The sequence below is a fragment of the Papilio polytes genome, unplaced genomic scaffold (genome assembly GCF_000836215.1).
Source record: "Papilio polytes unplaced genomic scaffold, Ppol_1.0 DF824135.1, whole genome shotgun sequence".
NCBI lineage: Eukaryota > Metazoa > Arthropoda > Insecta > Lepidoptera > Papilionidae > Papilio > Papilio polytes.
This window is the reverse complement of record NW_013525069.1, coordinates 429,921-449,094: the sequence shown is the minus strand read 5'-3', so window position 1 is coordinate 449,094 and position 19,174 is coordinate 429,921. Positions and strand designations below refer to the sequence as shown.

At 33.7% G+C, this 19,174-nt stretch overlaps 3 protein-coding genes across 4 annotated transcripts in view; 2 read left to right on the top strand and 1 right to left on the bottom strand.

Annotated features, from left to right (window-relative positions):
- Positions 1-857: 857 nt before the first annotated feature.
- On the top strand, positions 858-6,301 carry LOC106099317 (mucin-5AC-like). Its single transcript, XM_013277829.1, has 3 exons — positions 858-959; positions 3,037-4,248; positions 4,587-6,301. The coding sequence occupies exons 1-3, from the start codon at positions 926-928 to the stop codon at positions 4,754-4,756; spliced, it is 1,416 nt and encodes a 471-aa protein (XP_013133283.1). The 5' UTR covers positions 858-925; the 3' UTR covers positions 4,757-6,301.
- A 386-nt stretch (positions 6,302-6,687) lies between these two features.
- LOC106099351 (cyclin-dependent kinase 8) lies at positions 6,688-11,968 on the bottom strand. The gene is made up of 8 exons (XM_013277875.1): positions 11,459-11,968; positions 10,723-10,974; positions 10,354-10,543; positions 9,437-9,650; positions 9,011-9,179; positions 8,551-8,661; positions 8,064-8,136; positions 6,688-7,617 (listed from the first exon to the last, which is right to left on the bottom strand). Exons 1-8 carry the CDS (start codon positions 11,705-11,707, stop codon positions 7,487-7,489), a joined length of 1,389 nt encoding a protein of 462 aa, XP_013133329.1. The 5' UTR covers positions 11,708-11,968; the 3' UTR covers positions 6,688-7,486.
- A 792-nt stretch (positions 11,969-12,760) lies between these two features.
- The window catches only part of LOC106099277, a 20,193-nt gene continuing 13,779 nt past the window's right edge, over positions 12,761-19,174 (top strand). For both annotated transcript variants that reach the window (XM_013277771.1, XM_013277772.1), the window contains exons 1-5: positions 12,761-13,036; positions 14,668-17,260; positions 17,376-17,631; positions 17,704-17,820; positions 18,335-18,444. In XM_013277771.1, the coding sequence (XP_013133225.1) occupies positions 12,910-13,036; positions 14,668-17,260; positions 17,376-17,631; positions 17,704-17,820; positions 18,335-18,444 (3,203 nt within the window). In that variant the 5' untranslated portion in view covers positions 12,761-12,909. The remainder of the gene's footprint in view (positions 13,037-14,667; positions 17,261-17,375; positions 17,632-17,703; positions 17,821-18,334; positions 18,445-19,174) is intronic.

The following is a 19,174-nucleotide window of genomic DNA, read 5'->3' as shown; positions in this document are numbered from 1 at the left end:
ACATATAATTCTAACAATAACGAGAAATGCATTGACGTGGGGGCCCTCAAAAGGAGAGTGAACAGCTACCTAAGCTAGCTCGTACCATCTTTCGACTGCATCGTCACCTCCTTCAGGTGATCTGGTCAGGTGATCTTCAGGGATCGTGGTCAAGCGCTAGCTTAACAAATAATAAAAAAAAATGCACACACTGTTGTGGTATTATGGTGGTCTTGTGTATTCCTTAAAGAAAACTTGACGAATTGAAACGAAACATTTCTTCATCTATTTTTAAGCAACTGCTATAATCGATCCTTAATCAAAAGCAATAATTTTTTACCAGAATTTCGTTGAGTTACCTATTTATAATCCTATTTTTATTTTCTTGTGTCAGTTCATTACTTAACAGATAAGTAAATGCTAGACGTATCAGTAACTATGCGAACAATTATGCCTTTAATTTCAACATTACTCAATTACAATTCCTGATGGACTCGATTAAAGTTGACTTCGACGCCTTCGATGATTCGGTGCCAAGCACGCACTCGGCCAACCTGCCACTCCCATGCTTAGGGTAACCAAGTCTTTGAGAAAACTTTGCGCACTGAGCAGGACCGCCCAATTAGAAATGAGAATACAACATAACATACAATTCCATAAAAGCAACCATACCATCTGTCATTCGGTGAACTTAGTGTTTTTTAACTCTATTCGTGTGAATGTCACAAATGTTGTATTATTTTTAAAAGACATTTAAAAAGAAAAAGACAATTCATTGCTAAGACAAGCCACTAGTCCGTTAAGGTACACACAAGACAGGTTACGGTAAACTGTAGAGAAAAACAAGACTGTCCGGTGGTTTAAACAACAGTTGGCCATCTTTCACACATTACTGCTAACGTACGGTCCGTGGCCGCAGTCGGCACTCCGTCCTCAGCAGTTCACCATGAAGCACGTATCGACGCTCGTCGTTATAGCGCGTGAGTACACTTTCATATTGTTACGATGTAAACATAACCGGTGTGTTAAGGTTTAATGGAGCATGGTATACGGCCTATATATTTCGTATAGTTGCATTGATCACTGCACGAATCGTTTTGTATTCCAAATGCATGTTGCATGTTTGTAAGATATAATGTTGATTACAGTTACGGAATGTGTTTCTAATTTAAATAAATAAGCTCTCGCATATTTTTAAACAAACCAACCTAATTCGTTCCTTTAAAATTTAAATTATCTAACGGCTTCCAGTTGTCCCAATCACGTACGGTCGAAACGAAATCTTCATCGGTTAATCCTAAAAAAAAATATGCAAGGAAGTAATCTTGAAACTATCATCATACTACTACAGTGTTAGTAACAACTTTTATCGGAAAACTACTTCCCATTGAAGCTTATTTGTAAATATCGTAATCGGTTCAACGAACGGCTGTTGGTCAAATAATTCTATTGCGAAATAATAGTTACATCATTTCCTTGCATTCATTCTTTATACTACGGTTTACTTACACATAAAAAATAAAAACATACGTTGGTGTGTTGGTTTAGAAAATAGCGGTTGTATATTGTCTAACAATTACTATAAATACCGTTTACTTTTCAAACTTAATTTGAACATATCTTCATTTGTTAAACTTATTTTTTTCTTTCAAACAATTTTACTAATCATACGTCATACTATTATTATAAATGCGAAAGTTTAGACGGATGGATAGATGTTTATTAGAGTTTGTAGCCTAAACAGCCGAACGGATTTTGACGAAATTTGGCATAGATGTAGAGGATAGTCTGCAAGAACACATAGGCTACTTGCATTTGTTTTTTTTTAATTCCGCGCGGGCGGAGTCGCGAGCGAAAGCTAGTTTACACATAAAGTTCTAAACAAATAATTGTGTGAAAAAGTATCCAAAGCGGTTCTAAGCTGATTATTTCTGTTTTTCTACAAACTGCTTAAGCCATCGCGTCTCTAAGGCATGTAGAGATAGTTCGAAATTTATAAAATTCTAAATGCAACTGCTGTCCTATGCAAGTCACAGTTGCCAATGGAATGTGAAATGTCATTCACTGCTATACTAAATATGGGAACTGTGTACATTATCGTAGACATTGTATTCACTGGGGTTTATAGATTGGTACCACCTTGATACTATAACTTACATGTAAAATAGAGAATTAGTAGGTTAAATTACATCCGACCTACATGATGTCTTAGAAAAAATTAAGTACTCTTATCATGGTAAACAATGACACGGTATTCACATCGTCCGCAATTAGGTCAACAGGTGACTTATGGTAAAATTGTTTCCAAACAGAACTTGAATATTTCAATAGGTTAAGTAACATTATTGTGTTTTTAATATGCTTCATACCATATTGGCACGTAATATTTTTACGAGCAACTAACAGCACATTACATATCAGAAAAATCGGAGTAATACCGTGTACTATAACGCAAAAAACGCTATATAATCTAGCTGAAGTCGCGGAATTTCCGCAAAGGCCATTTATGTAATAATAGATACTGCAGGTGGCTCTGTCTTCCTTTTTAAAAGTACGATTACTACGAGCTGTGACCAAACTAAACCACGTAAAGTATCCCGAAAATTACCTTCTTTTCATATTAATGTACTGTTGACAATATCTGTTTTATTTTTAGCGCGATTTTGATCAATGAAACGAAAATATTTCCTCTGTATTGACGAAGGGACTTGACCTTAAGGGAGACCGATTGCAAAAAGCGGACCTTGAAAACGGGTTTCTTTCCGCCGCAACATGTGACGGAGTTCGCTTAAATAAGACTAAAAATATATATATCCAACGTTTAAGAATCAATTAATTTCAAATGTGTTTTTCTATTTTTTCTTAACAAATTGCAGAAAGCTTTACACCGCTTTATGTAACATTTTAATTCACAAATATAATAAATAGGCTATTCAAAGACGCTTATGTAAAACTGACATTCATTAATTTCCTTAAAAAGCATTAATATTACTATACTATTATTGTCCCTTTAATAAATAAATATTATGTATGATCATTTCTATTTATTTCTTGCAGTGTTACAACTATGTCGAGCAGAAATATCGAATTCATTGCCAAAGTGGTACGAGGCAAATCTCATAAACGAATCCAGTTACCAACCAAAACCAATCACCGAAATATTTACTACACCGGAAACATTATCATCTAAACCTATCGTAGTTGCATCGTCACCTACAACTTCCGAACCCGAAAAAGGGCTTTCAACAACCTCGTCGACTTCGTTAAGACAAACCTCAGTTGCAGAATCTTTTACTACAGAAGATACAACTAGGAGAGTTTTGCCCATAGACAGAGACACTTCATTATTACCTAGAGCTCAAGACGAAAGAGAACAGAGAGTAATATACCAGCCTCAACCTCGTCCGATTCAAGTTATATCTGCGCAAAGTCTTCCAGAGCGCCCTATACCTCAATTACAATCCTTTCCTCAATTCCAAGCTTCGCCCCAACAACAACAATCAACCGGGCAACCTAATTATTTTCTTATATATCAGCAAGCTCCACTATCCATTCAACAATATCCCGAATCCGCATCTCAATCTAGACCAAGTACTACTCCGGAATCAACTCAACAAAGCACCCGAGAACCTATAACATCAAGAACAACTCAGGAAACCACAACACCGCCGAGATCAACTCAATCAACAACAACAAGGTATTCCACAACGGAAAGACCGCTACCGGATATAATATCTGCGATACAAATGAGCTCATCAACTATTAGACCGATAAAACGAGAAGAACAAATCTTCGTCACTTCATCACCTATATTATTCGGTGGGCCATGGCAAAACCCAAGTACTTTACTAGGTCCAGCATACTATAGCCCTTCAATCTTTTCGAGTTCTACAGTCGGCCCTAGCTTGACTTCTACTGGAAACCCTAATGCAACTTTAGCGAGCGTTATTCCAACGATGAATGCATCTAGTGCAGTCCCATCGACGCAACGCCTTAATAAAACTCCAGCTTTGACAATACGTGTGTCCGCACCAAGAGGTTCTGTCACAAACATCAAGATCAATCCGTCGACAACGACAAGGAGACCATCCTCACGTAGACCGCAGAGCCGGAAAGGACACAATTACAGCGTTTGTGTTAACTCATGCAAGGGAAAGAAAGAACCGATTTGCGGAGCCCCACTGAATATGGTCCCGATAAACCCAGATAAGCTCAAAGGCTTTCCTTCGATTTGTCATCTGGCTTGTCATAATTCCTTCAGAAAAAATCGTAAGTATTTGATATCGGATATGACGTTACGTTAATTGTAGCATGATAATCACGGTAAATCTTAAATATCATGAAGCGTAATCCTAAATAACTTATTGTTCATTGTAAAATAACTGTTCCATACATAAAGCGTCAAGTGTTTCTTTTGTATAGACAAGAATCCGGAATCCTATTGTTTGTACAATAATGCTGTCACCGCATTATTACGTAATTCTTACTAAAACAAGATACAGTTCTGAGATTTTGTTGTATTGTAAAGAATAAAAGTGTACTGACTTTAAAAAAGATTTCAATTCTATTATAATAAATGATTGATATAGTTTGCTATCCATTTTCAGAGCCTTACGAGAAGATCATGGACGGTCGCTGCAGCAAGTTAAGAACGCGCATTCGTACCGTCGACAAAAGCAAGATAAGAAGGGACGAACTCAACAAATCGCAATACACCGTACTCAGTAACAACCAAGAAACTGTTGTTCAAATAATACCCAATGAGAGAAGTGCTTGAATAAAATATCCTATCGATTATCAAGAAAAACTGATATAGTTTTTTGCTGATGGTACATTAGGAAAACTGTAAGTTGCCAAATTAGTGCCTTCTTGTTTATCATAAGAAGATATTATAACACTGCCTTACATTTTTCAGTTCTGTTCTATGTAAATATAAAGCCGCCTGTTTACTGAACCAAAAATACGTTACAAACTTCATACTTTGATACTTTTTTGTTGAGCGCAAAAAGTTTTAGTACTTTTGTTTGTAACAACCAGTTTATTGCATCGTGTACATAATATGAAATTTAAAAAAGTAGTTATTGTGTAATTTTTTTTATGCGTTGTGCTATTTTTTGTATTTTAGTATGAAGATGTTCTTGTATCATCACGTATGCATAATTACAAAGAGTGTGCGTTTGTTTTATAACTAAGTTAATATTATTATTGATATTATCACGTTTCATGAATTGAAAATCATGATTAACTCACGTATTACATGAAATTCAACAATTATTTGCACAACTTACATTTTCCTGCGGTTTCTGTTGCAATAGTTTTATATTTTAGTTTATAAAAATAATCAAAAGCAAGATCAATATCAAAATAGATAAATGTACAGTCGTCATCAACGAAAACTCTGAAATATATGTACCACTTTTGAATGTGATTGTACAAAAATTAATTTACTGAATATGAAAGAAAGCGTACTCATTATCATTGAAACATGAATAGCTTTATTAGTTTTTCATAAGGGGTGGAATTTACGTTTGAAAAGAGGAAGATATTTTTATGAAACTGGTACACCACGAAAGAAGGCGACTGTACATACAAAATAATCTCCGTCACATTTTACTTTTGAACTTGGCATGATTAAGTCCGTTATTTGAACTGTAACAGATTAACTACAATAGGTTTTCTTGTAATGTTTATTTTATTTTTGGATTTAATCAAATTTGCATATTGTATTAACAATAAAGAGAGAAATAGCAGACTGAAGAAATTTACTGCTAACTGACCGTTTTTATTGAAAATAATACTTCCAAATGTTAGTGAATTACCCAACATTATAGCTAGGTATAAAAATTATAATTTACCCTTTAATTTCATCATATAACATTTTTTATTATTGAACATGCCTATGTATTTGTATGTTGACATATTTAATGTAAAAATTTTAGTAAAACAATCATTGTCTTTTCCGATTAATAGTTTGATAAACACTATTCACTTTTTTTCATTTTTTCCATATTTTAGTAATGAATGTTTGTATTTGTATTGCATTCCATTGTTGTAAATTATATCCATAGAATCGCGAGTTTTTCTTTGAAGAAATATTTTCGAAGCTTATTTAAGTAACATTATTGAAAATGTCTATGCATTCATTATTAAATTTTTTTAGAGTTTGTGTACTAATTTTAATAGAAGTAATTCCGTCCATAACAATTAGTAAACTAAGTTACTTTTATTCGTATTTTTAAAGCTATTACAATTATTTTACAATTAGTGTGTCGTAATAAACTGTAGAGTGATAAATGTAAATATAAATAAAAATTCTATAAATCACATTTGTTTAATTTGCTAGAACTAAAGTTAAAACCTAAGAAGAGTTTTGCTTGGTTTTAAAACTTTCTATCCAGTTTCATATTGTCTTATAAGTGATGTCCACGATCCAAGCATTTTTTTTAATAAAGATAAATGTTTACACCCCGAGTTCGTCTGCGTGAATTAAAGAAAATGAAGTGTAGCCTATGTGTTCTTCCAGACTATCCACTACATCTATGCCAAATTTCATCAAAATTAATTTAGCCGTTTGGCTACAAACTCTAACAAACATCCCTCAATCCCTCCATTCATCTAAACTTTCGCATTTATAATATTAGTAAGAAGTAAGATTATCAAGCTTATATTATATTATTTTATTTTTCAATAAAGAGCGTGTGATGCTGCTTGAATTAACAAGTGATAGAAGCATTTCATAAGACATTAACATTAGGCGTGGGTCACACTTGCCCAGTACAGTTGTTCAGTTGCCTTTAATTACTGGACTGAAAATTAATTGACACAGTATGAACAGTAACTGGCGCCAGCGAGTCCTAAAATCTATTGCTGGCCTGCGCAACTATCCGACTGTACTGGCCAAGAAACCGCATATTAAGATGTAAAGGAACCGTAGATTTCATGTTAATCTAAGTACTGTTGGGTATATCTTGGTGAAACTTGACTAGACGCGAAAAAAAAACTTTATAAAAATACTACATTTTATTACCTATAGAGATCGCCATTTAATATCATTTAAAATACATGTCCTTACCAATACAATTATACAATGTTTAGAAATGACTAAATTATGTTATTTACATCTATATGGATAAATCGACATTGTAACAAGTTTAGCTTCAAATAAGGTGTAATATCTTACTACCTTACTCACAACAAAGTTTAAAAAGATGTCAAACAGAAAACTCTGGCATGAAAACTGTCTGATTAAGACCTTTACTTACTATGACATTTTAATATTACGTTACAACATTGGCCAATGATACGCTTCGTTCGTCCAACATTGGCTTTATGCCTGTACACACTTGGCCAATACAGTTGGAGAGTAGCGTTTAATAAATGGACTGACATACAACTGTCATAATGTAGACACTAACTGGTGCCAGTGTCTCTCACTATACTGGCCAAGTGTAAACCAGGCATTAAAGTTGTATTGGCTGTTTTATTCTAAATCAATCAGACTTCTCATCTAGAACCTTTGTTGGAAGTTGGGCTGCTGTTGTGAGTTGGCGCCTTGTTGTTGTGCTCCGAACATCATCTGTTGTTGTTGGTGGAACTCTTGTTGGCCATTGCCTTGATTTGTTTGACCTTGATTTGGTCCTGAAAAGATATTACAGACTGATTAAGAAAAAAATACATTGTCATATATGTGTAAAAATAATGTTACTTAATATTATAACTGCGAAAGTTTAGATGGATGGATGCTTGTTAGTTTGTAGCCTAAACGGCTGAACGGATTTCGATGAAATTTGGTATAGACATAGGGGATAGTCTGGAAGAACACATAGGCTGCACACTTTTGTTTTTTTAATTCCACACGGATGGAGTCGCGAGTGTAACCTAGTTGGTCATAATGTGAAGCAATCGATTAAAGCGGCCTAAGTCTGTATTTTTGTTCGTTTAAAAATACAAAGGTACAGTCACCTCCGTTCACAATATTCCACTTAAAGAAAAATTTACTTATTACGAAGAACGATACAAGGTTTGTAAAATTTTGTAAATGTATACAGATTATGCAGCTGAGTGTACATACAATCAAGACTTACCCGGCATTCTCATTCTCTTAGCATTGTTTGCTCCATGATCGTGGCTGTTTGCTTGCACTTGATTCTGTTGTGTCTGAAAAACAATAGTCTATAGATAAAACAAGCCAGGATTGAGTATTTGCTCTGGTATTACAAAATACTAAAGAGATTCAAAAAAAAAATAGAGGAGACATAGTTGACATAGTAGAGTAACAAATCCTCAAAACAACATGTCAATGCAATTATTTGTATTTAAATGTATTGCCAACAGGTGTTATAAAAAAATGTTCATATTTTATTTTGCTACTGTTAAGTTTATTTTATAACAAAAGATGGAGATTATTATAATTTTGTAAAATGTTTTATAACATGTCAATACAAGGACATAATGTGGCATACTAAACTTGACAACTTTGTACCTTTCAAAGTAGCTAACGGTGAAAAATATTGTTTGCTATGTCTAGTCTATATAGTTATTAAATGTCTGCAAAATGCAGTGTAAAGTTACGTTAGGATTCTGCTGGTTCTGCCGCGCCTTGGAGTCACCCTTGTCCTCCTGGTCATCGTCCGTCAGGAACTCCCTTTTGGGGTATGGAATGGGGCAGCCCGCGAACACATCCTATCACATACAGTCTCATTATTTTTGTATATCTATACCAATAATCGCAACAAAACGTAAAATGTCAATTAGATAGATATTAAATTTCGCTATCTATTGGGTCTTAAAATCGATTGCTGATCGTTTTAACATGGGATGAGGACATGACGCTAGCAAAATGTACCCACCCTAGCAAAAATACTTGACTGATTACGAAAACGGAAAAAATCTTGTTACCAAACTAGTTAGGTAAATTTAGTGAGATAAACGGAAAATCAATATGAATGGAAATATTAGATAATTTGTAACATCTTTTAATTTTGACCAACAGGAAAAAACAAGGATTTAAACTACTATTTTTTTTAATTACCTGTGTAGGCAATGGGTCTTCAGTGAAGTAAGGATCTTGCATCGCCTGTTCCGATGTGATCCTTCTGTTAGGATCCATTAAGAGTAATCTTTGTAATAAACTGAATGCTTTACTGTCCGGTTTGATTTTATGTCTGTCCATATATTTACTTAATGAACAATTCTGGTAACTGCAAATGAAAGGAAAAAATAATATATAAATTTTTAGACACTAGTTTCGGCTTAAAAAGCAAAGGGGCTACATTAAGAGGGCAGACAACACACAGAAAGAGTTTATCAATTTGTATTCCCTACCCTGCCAAGTCTAGTTCCTTTTCCGGACAATTTTATGCTGAATTCTAAAGTTTACTCTATATCTTGAAACATAAGCAAAAATATAATATTTTTAAGTAATATGTACCACTGAAATGAATTAAAAAAAACTTACTTTGATCTTTTAAAATCTTTTACTAATGTTGCATGTTCCGGCATTTTCCTGATATCCTCCCAGTCTTTTTCCTGTGGGAAGCCCATCACATTGAATATCCTGTCTAGTTGATCATGATGATATGGGTTGCTTGTCTTGATATCTTCTTGACGACAATGGAAAATAGGTTCTGATGTTAGAAGCTCTGCGAATATACATCCTATTGCCCATATATCTGAAATATACATTTAATTTTACATGTATAAAGAAGGGCAGATCTATGTATACTGGTGGGCTAATAATATAAGAAAAGTGCTGTTGCTTACGACTTCGTCGGCGTCTGAGTAAGAAATATATCCTATGTTACTCACAATAAAATTACCTTTCTAACATTGAAAGCATTTTTAAAATTGGCCTAACTGTTTTTGAGTTAATTCAATGCAAACAAAAATACAAATCTTTACTCTTTATAATATTAATATAGATGGATAATGGAAAGGACCTTTATATTGGGTATTGTTACTGTCAGTTCGTCACGGTTGACATCAGCAAAATTATATCAACAGTTTTCTAGTTTTGTTTCAATAGACTAAGTCTGCTATAGATAGTATTAGTTCCTTAATACCTGCTTATTTTAGAATCAAAATTCACTTTTAGTTACATCAATAATTTCATTGCCAGGTATCTCATATTATTGTATAGTATAGGAATGACAAACTGACATTGTGGTAGAAAAATTCAACATTTTGGGCACATGCTGACCTTAAAATACACTATGGACTACAAAGAGTTATGATATGTTATAGAGTGTTCCCAATAATGATATAGTTTAAAACATTTGGTGGCACTTCTGTGACTTTTCAACATTTCTTTAGGAAAATGGCACATTGATAAAAGCTTGGCCATCTCTGGCCTACTATATAAGTCAATATTCTTACCAATAGCCTTTGTGTAGTGCCTAGCACCTAACAACAATTCTGGTGCTCTATACCAGAATGTAACTACAACTGGATCTAAATCTGCTAAGGGTTTTAAAGGTGCATTAAATAGTCTTGCAAAACCCATGTCTGCTATTTTCACTCTTCCTCTTTCAGGTCCTTCACCCATAACAAGAATATTAGCTGGTTTCTGAAAAAACTCATGTACAATGAATTATGAGCTTAGTGTATGATTTGCCACAGGTTAAGTCTGTTAGTTGTTATGTACTTTTTGTCCTTAAATGTACTTATTATGATGACAATAGTATAGGTTGAAATATAAATATATTAAATTAGCTTATTTCATTAAATTCCAAGCTGTTATCTTACCAAATCCCTGTGTAGTACCCAATTTGAATGTAAATAATGAATTCCATCCAATATTTGGTATAATAAACTTTTCACCATACCCTTTGGAACCATCACAGATTTCTTATTTGCTTTGGCAGCTCTATGGAACTTTATAATGTGCCATAAATCATGTTCAGCATAATCAAACAATAGCCATACTTTGCGATCCGTATGTGAAAGGAATACTCTAATTAGGATAATAACATTAGAGTGTTTCAATTCCCTCAGCAACTGTAAATTAGGCAAAGATTAATTATCTGCATATCAAAAACCAGGAATCACCCTTTATGAGTGGTATAAGGACAACAAGAAATATTTTAATATTAATAAACTAATTCTGTATTAAGTATGTAGTTTAACGAGAGCACCAGTGGCTCAGGGGTTTAAGCACTTGACTTGTAATCTACAGGTCTTGGTTTGAATCCCACTATGTGATTCAATTTGTTCGCTTTTCTGAATTTCATATATATATATATATACTTTACCCAATAATTGTAACAGTTTAGGATAAATATCATGGTCTGATACATTCGCCTGCATTCGCATTGGCGAAAAAATTCAAATATATGTGTGAAGGCGACTAAGCCACACTAGGCTAGCATTGTTGTCTAAGGCCTAGTCACCCCTTACCTAGGGTAGGCACTAAGCCCCTCAGTAGGGACGTATAATGAGCTGGTGATGATGATGACGATGAATGGTTTAAAAATGTACTCACAGCTATTTCTCTACAAGCTGACATGGAAAGTCCTGTCCCTTCTATTTGCTTCAATGCATAGTCTTTAGTGTCAGATCCATCTTTCCGTCGAGCTTTATATACGTGTCCATATGTACCTCTTCCTACTTTACAACCCTCAAAGTCAAAGAGGTCTTCGACTTTAGAACGCTCGTTCTGAGTTTTGACTTTGAAATCGTAGTCCATCATTACAGGCGCCATAGTTTTGTTGTTTTGGAAATTATCGGCCATTTTTACGGAGTATAGAGTTAAATACTATAATGTTAAATATATAACAGGTTTTATTTTTGTTTACCGCTTAAATATTCTATGAAATCGATTAAGGCTGTTGAGCTAAATTTGAGCAAATAATACTTTTTTATAATGTAATGTTATTTAACTAACTAACTGTTCTAACTGTAAACAGATCCCACAAACATTTTACATATTAGCATTACACAGTTACAGAAATTACAGCAATATAGTGCCGCAAGGATATTGTCGATTGTGGCCGATTTTTGACATTGACAGGATGGTGTCTCTGAGCATTTAGGGTTACCAGTAAGGTAATATGGCCACATTAAAGGGAAATTCTTTCACTGTAATAACGAAAACTCAAATTGTGAAGGAAGTCCTTGTACCTTACAATGTAACTAAGAAATGCCCCAGACTTCGTTTATCGATTAGAAGACTCTATAGTTAAAGAATCTTTGTAGAAACCTTTAACAATGCACTCTCTTGAGACAGTTAGGGAAGGAATAGTTTTAATATAATCGTAATTGTCTTACTTAGCGCTCATCTACAGAATAATAGAAATCTTAATGATTATTTGTTGTTTACAATCAACGCACAGTACAAACTATGTGGTATGCCCAGTAGTTTACACTGTGCGTATTAAAATTATTTTAAATCTTAAAAAAATATACGTCGCCTTGAGTTAGGAAACTTCTTGAATTATCATATAGTAACAAATTCTGATTGCAACAGACACAAGTTGATTCACATTTTCAAATGTATTTACTGGACCCTCCATTTCTTCTTAGCGATAAATATATCTCCCACTTAAAAAAAAAACTCTCTTGCACTACGTTTAAATACTTTATTTCATGAAATACAATCAATCTCTCTTTCATTAATTACTCTATTTATAAAATTATTTGCGTCTTACGAATATTCGCAAAGATTTTTGAAAGGGTTAGTTTTAATAAAAATGTGAATTCTTTTTCACATTATGCTTAATTTATGAACGGAACCCATTGAGTTTTATCGATTTGTCATTGTCACTACTTATCAATGTCAAAATCAAATACCACCATTTCCTTTTCGTTATCCCAGAGATATTGTGTATGTTGTTCTCCCCGAACTATACGTAAAATTTAAGTTTATACCAAACAAATGTGACCTTTCATTGAGCGTGTTTTAGTTTTTATTTTTTATTTTAATACATATTAAATATGGAATCTTCACTCAGCGAAGAGGAAGGCATATACCACAACGTTATTGAGACATTATATCAGACTTTCGGTCAAGTGCTGACTAGAGATGTAATATGTGCAATAGTTGAAAGTTGCTACGGAGATGGTAAGTACATAAGTCTCTGTTTTGCGAAATTATGCAACATTTTGTTGTATGTACCTTATGTTTGTGTGCATAAAAAGATTAACTACGCGCCATTTTTGGGGTGGGAGAGTGGTTATTGATCGATTCTGTTGCGCTGTTTGTACTGCGTCGATAAGCAATATCCAGTATGTGTATACCTATAGGATTTGTAGGACAAAGAAAATTTTCACTGCAGCATAAAGTCTATAAATGGGTGTTTAGTTTATGTGGACAGGCATAACAATGCCAAATTCAAATAGCCAATAGCTAAATGTTCAAGGGTACAGACAATCAATCAGGCAGTTCTGAACTTGGATAAGATAAATGTGAAAACAAGATAATGTAGTCCTAGGTACTGACTGTAGCATCATCAAAGTCATGCATTGTGTGTTATTGTTTGCAATCAATTATGATCTTTGTAAGGTAAATAGGCATATATCTGTTCATATATCTTGGCTCTATGTCATCAGTTCGCTGTGCAGTTATTTTACCCCCCGCATCCGTATCTGCCTGATTCACCTTAAATTGTGTTTACGCAGCCACTCATACAATGTTCCGAGCTGCCAAGATTTCTAACAATTACTATGTCGTAATCGGATTGGCACCATTGTTTTGGTGACTGTAATTAAGCTGTGTGCTGCACAGTTCCTTCCTTCAGCATTCCTGTATACCCTGTTAAATCTACAAATATATATTAGAAAAGATTTCATCTGTGAATGCTAAATATGTGTCAAATAATGGTAAATTTAATATTTATGCTTGCACAATGACCTATGTGGAAATTGTTTGAAGCGCCAATAGCCTTATGATTTGGGGTACTGACTACCGATCTTGCAGTAGAGGGTTTGAATCCTGTCATTCGACTATTGTCATGAACCATATCCTAGCACAAGCCTAGAGCTTAGTTGGTACCCTATGGATTTCAGCATGTTTTCATGTAAATGTTTCAGCCATGTAACTGTTTGATAAGATTAATGCGAAAGTAGGTAATGATAAGTAAAAAATTTACTATTATTGAATATGTGCAAAATTTCCTATTTTATTGATTACTAGCTGTCGGTCGCGACCTCGTCCACATGAAATTATAAAATAGAAAAAAAATTTTGCCTATGTTACTCAGTGATAAAATTTGGCCCAGTAGTTTTATAGTTATTGCAATACATACAAAAATAAAAATCTGTTCTTTTTATAATATAAGTATAAGTATAGATTATTTGTTATTGTTATTATTATTTAACTAACCTTTGAAATGTTAAGTGACTTAAATCAATTATAAAGCAATAATACACTTTTTAAACTATAATAAATGGTGAACAATAAGTTATTAAGTTGATGTGGTGACAATGTAGAGTTATATTTGTACTTTAGGTTCATTTTGACATTTAGAACTGCATGGCATTATAAAGTGTTTTTGAAAGAGTTTATACCTGTAAAAGGTAATACATAATATGTGGCATCAGGTAACAAAATTTGTAAATAAAATGAATAGGGATAAACAGTAGGTCTCTTCATGAAAAGAGGTCATCAGAACCCATGAACAACATAACATGTAAAGCCAATATGCAAATTAAAGAAAATAATAATTTAAAAAAATTATACATATTTCTTTACAGTGGATCAATCTGCAAATGCTATCATGAATATGACACATGAAAATGAACAACAACCATCACCATTAAATGTCGAAAATAATAGGGAAGATCAACACACAAGAACAGAATCATTTGATCATATTCACGTCGGTGAAAGTAATAGTGTGCAAAATGTAAGGGAACCTCAAAATGATAACCAATTAGGGTTCAATCAAAACATTCAACAACATACTGAACCTTATGAGTCAAGTTCAGCAGGAAATATGCCACAAGCTAATTCCAGTTACTCTGGAATGGCACAAAGTGCCAAAAGGCCTGGTAGATATCGCAATAAGCAGACAAATTCTTTTCCTGTACCAGATTCGAACTTCTGGACAAGTCAAATTAAACAAATACTAATGCATCATAATAAAGGTAGCCGAATACTAATAATTATGAGAGGGGTGCCGGGAAGCGGAAAAACATATTTGGCTAATAGAATTCTAGAAGCAACTATTGGAGGCAGCAAACTTGATTTCGCGACACATATTTTTTCAGCTGATAATTACTTTATGGTAAAAGGTTTTTATCGATATGACAAAATGAAGCTTCAAGATGCTCATATTTGGAATAATGCTAGAGCTAGAATCGCAATGAAGCGAGGCGTGAGTCCTGTTATAATTGATAATACAAATGTTGAACCGTGGGAAATGGAGCCCTACTTAAGAGATGGAGTAAACAATGGCTATTTGATAGAAATTGTAGAGCCAAATACCTCTTGGGCGAAGAAAGCAAATCAACTATCCCGCAAAAATGTTCATAATGTACCATTGCTTACAATTAAAAGAATGCTTGGCAACTTTCAGGATGACATTACTGCAGAAAGAATGATGAATTACTATAAATTGTCTTATCCAGATCACATGATGCCACCTGTTTTAAGGAATTTTCCTGTCATACCAATACAATCGGTCCCCATAGAAAACAATTCTAATGCTGATGGTAATGCGGTCCCCACCGTTCAACGTTCAGAAGATGATTGTGATACTACCCATGAAAATATGACTGTTCAAAATAAAGAAGTCTATTTGTCTGGCTTGTCAAATCCTCATAAACAAATTATGACAGATGCAAAAAATGAACAATATCAGATGGGCAATACTGTAGATCATAATGTTGAATCAAATATGCAAATAGAAGAACTTGAACAGATTCATGAAGCATGGGACGCTAATGAAAAGTGGGAGGACGATCAGGCAGAAATTAAAATAAAATGTAAAGAAAATTATGAATCTTGTGATAATGGGATTTCAGGAAATTCAAAGCCGCCGCGAAAAAAATTGAACAAATCGATGAGAAGTTTAGAAGACATAAAATCAGATATAGATAATTTCAGTCACGATTGGACAAAAATTGACATGTTTAATAAACCATGGGATAGTACCTGTAAATTAGATGAAAAAACACCTCCAATTGTAGTTGAAAAAGTTAGTAGAGGTACTAGCATAGATCCCGATGATACAAATTTTTATAATGAAAACAATGCTCGAAAACTTTTAAGCACGGAACCGAGAGATATAAATCGTAATCACATGCCTCTTGGGAAAGAGAAAATTCCTGTTCAGAGAATGTTTGATAAAAGCTGCTATATTAATGAACAAAGTCTAGAGTATATGGACTATGATTACGAAAGGGCATTTGTAGAATTAAGGAATAGGTTTTTATGTATTCCGCAATCCGAAGTGAGGAATGTGTTCGAGATTTGCTATGGTAATATTGATTGGGCCACATCTATTTTGGTCGAAGGCGTGGCTAACAATGAATTTTCAAGGGTAAAAAGTGAAGAAGAGTCACCCGAGAGCGATGAACAAGGCTTTTGTACTGACGATAAAACTTTAAGACAAGCTGATTCCGATGCAAATAAAACTTCATTCATTGATTCCAAAGGTAGCACAAGCGCGACAGCTGATCAAATCTCAAACGAAACAATAAATAATATAAGTCCCTATGATATTTTACAACCGACCACAAACATGAAACGAGATCAATTATTAGAAAACATTTTAACACCTAGAAAAAGTAAAAAAGCTAATACATCTGAGCATCATATGCATTTAAAGCGACAAATAGAGAAAAGTATTGTTATATCTGATAATCATTATTCACAACAGTGCTTAAAGTTAAGAAATCAGCGCCAAGGAATTCAGTCGAAAGTTACAGCTAATGAAAACAGTAATGAAGAGAATGTTAACATAGACAATACAGAAGTTTCTCGCAGTATTCAAGGTCCTGATGAACAATTACCAAGCACTTCCAATGGACTCGTGGGGATTCAAAAAAATTGTAATAATACTGGTTACGGAAGTGAAAATAATAGTGACGACAACGAAAACAATTCACCTAAACCTGAAAAATACGTAAATATTAATTTGAGTTGGGATCTTATCGCGAAATTAGATGAGGAATTTGGCAGAGATGAAATGGTTTATCCTCAATTCATTACACCTATAATTAACATTCCACAGTCTTTGTTAAATGAAATAAATGCTCTTTGGATGGAATCCTATATTAATCAATCACAGGCTAAACATCAGGAAACAGAGTTAATGATGCAACAAGATGAAGAAATAGCTAGGTTAGTATTATGCTAGATACTTTTATTTAGGAGTCTAATTATTTGATTCAGTACATAAAATTTTGTTGTAATTAGTGATACTGGTATCAGTGAAAATTGTTTATATTTATTCCAGGGAGTTAGAGAGCCAGGAATTTGAATTATACGCGGCAGAGGAGTCGAAAATGTCTGATGTTGAAGAAGTAACGGATAATGAATTAGCAGTATCGTTGCAAAGAAATAATAACTCGAAATGGCTTCAGGGTGAAACTATGACAATGGCAGCTAAATTAACATTGGAAAAACTAAAGTTCTGCTTTGCAAATGTAAATCCCAAAGTTTTAGCCGATGCGTTAAGCAGTCATAATAACAATTTCAACAACACTGTAGAGGTATGTTATTCTACGCATTTACATTTTTGAATATTATCAGCGTCAACAACTAAATTATCTTTAATATTGTAGGCTCTTTTAATATTCACTGGACAAGAAGATATAGTGCAAAGGGAAAACGGAGTAAAAGATTTTATCATGGCTAAAGGAATAGAACACCGAGAGAAACAACGCAATGAACGTAAACAAGTGAGTTTGTCTTTTAAATAATAAAAAAACATATAATTTAAGAATCATAGTAAGTAGAGAAAATCGTTTTTAAATGTTCTATATTTTTGTATTTTTTTCTGAACTTTTTTTTATTAAAGGATTTTTTATTAAAATGGATGTGTGGTGTGACAACAAGAGATAAAGTTAAGAATGTGTATATAAGAGGAAGTTTTTTGTTGTAAGTTGAAGTAGCGCTTGTGGTCGAAAAATTAAGAAGCAAACGGTTATCGTGGTATGGAAATATTTTGCGACGAGAGGATGAGGACAAGGAAGTGTTAAGATTGAATGGGGATGGCTACCTGGATAGATGAAGAGAGAGGAAAGTGTGGATCGATTGTGTGAAAGATTAAGTAGGGAGTGAATTCAGATGTGACGGTTGATAGAAATGTATGGAATAGCAACACATACTGTGCCGACTCTCCTTAATTGGAGTTAGATATTCTTGGCAAATTGGATACGGCGTGTTTTAGATAAATTATTTTTTTATTAACAGGAGTTAGCAAATTCTGAACCGCTGTTTTCAACGAATAAAGAAAAAGTTGATATGAAGTTGGTGCAAAGTTATCGTGACAAAGCAGAGGTCCACTTAAAGAGAAGAAACCAGTAAGTTGATATACGGAATTATAGCGAACATCGATGATTAAATAAAACAGAAAAACGTCAAATTATACGTATTGCGGTAGTTGCGCTATTCTATTGAGATGTTTTATCATAATTGTAATATAAAATATATAGATATATATAAAAACTAGCGGACGCTTAAACTTTCCCAGCGTTCCCTGATAATGAAATGGTGTGAAGTGAAATGAAGTAAAATTAGACCTTCGTGCATTCTCATTAGGTAAAACGCGGAATTACATCTACTTCACACCTGTCTTCTGTGCAGTCTTGGCATTGCATTATCCATTAGTGTTATTGCTGGCGTCTACATTAGTTTTTTTTTCTTTTAACAATACAAAAACAATTAAATCTAGCTTAATCTAAAGTAACGCTAAATAAACCTCAATGGGTTTTCACTAGCGTTTCACATTCACTACTAACTAAACTAAATTTGTTACTTAAAAACTAAAGTATTTATAAGCTATCATTACATTAAGGCGCATTTTTATTAGTCCCTAAGGGCCTGTCCCACCATAGAGTAGAGGTAGGTAGAGGCTCAGATAGCTTAACAATGTCAGATAAGGGAACGAAATTCGATATTTCCATCACATAGTTTACACGTTAGATTGTTAACAGAAAATTTACAATTTGGTGGGACAGGCCTTTATTGACCGACTTCCCAAAAGAAGGAGGTACTCAATTCGTCTGTATGTTTTTTTTTTATTTTTTTTTT

Bases quoted from the DNA above. Each gene is read 5' to 3' on its own strand.
- LOC106099351 (XM_013277875.1), bottom strand. From the start codon at position 11,707: ATGGCCGATAATTTCCAAAACAACAAAACTATGGCGCCTGTAATGATG. The intron at 10,975-11,458 runs GTGAGTACATTT...CCTAATTTACAG, and splicing joins CAGCTTGTAGAGAAATAGCT to TTGCTGAGGGAATTGAAACA. The intron at 9,651-10,353 runs GTAAGAATATTG...TGTATATTTCAG, and splicing joins GCACTACACAAAGGCTATTG to ATATATGGGCAATAGGATGT.
- LOC106099317 (XM_013277829.1), top strand. From the start codon at position 926: ATGAAGCACGTATCGACGCTCGTCGTTATAGCGC. The intron at 960-3,036 runs GTGAGTACACTT...TATTTCTTGCAG, and splicing joins GACGCTCGTCGTTATAGCGC to TGTTACAACTATGTCGAGCA. The intron at 4,249-4,586 runs GTAAGTATTTGA...ATCCATTTTCAG, and splicing joins TAATTCCTTCAGAAAAAATC to AGCCTTACGAGAAGATCATG.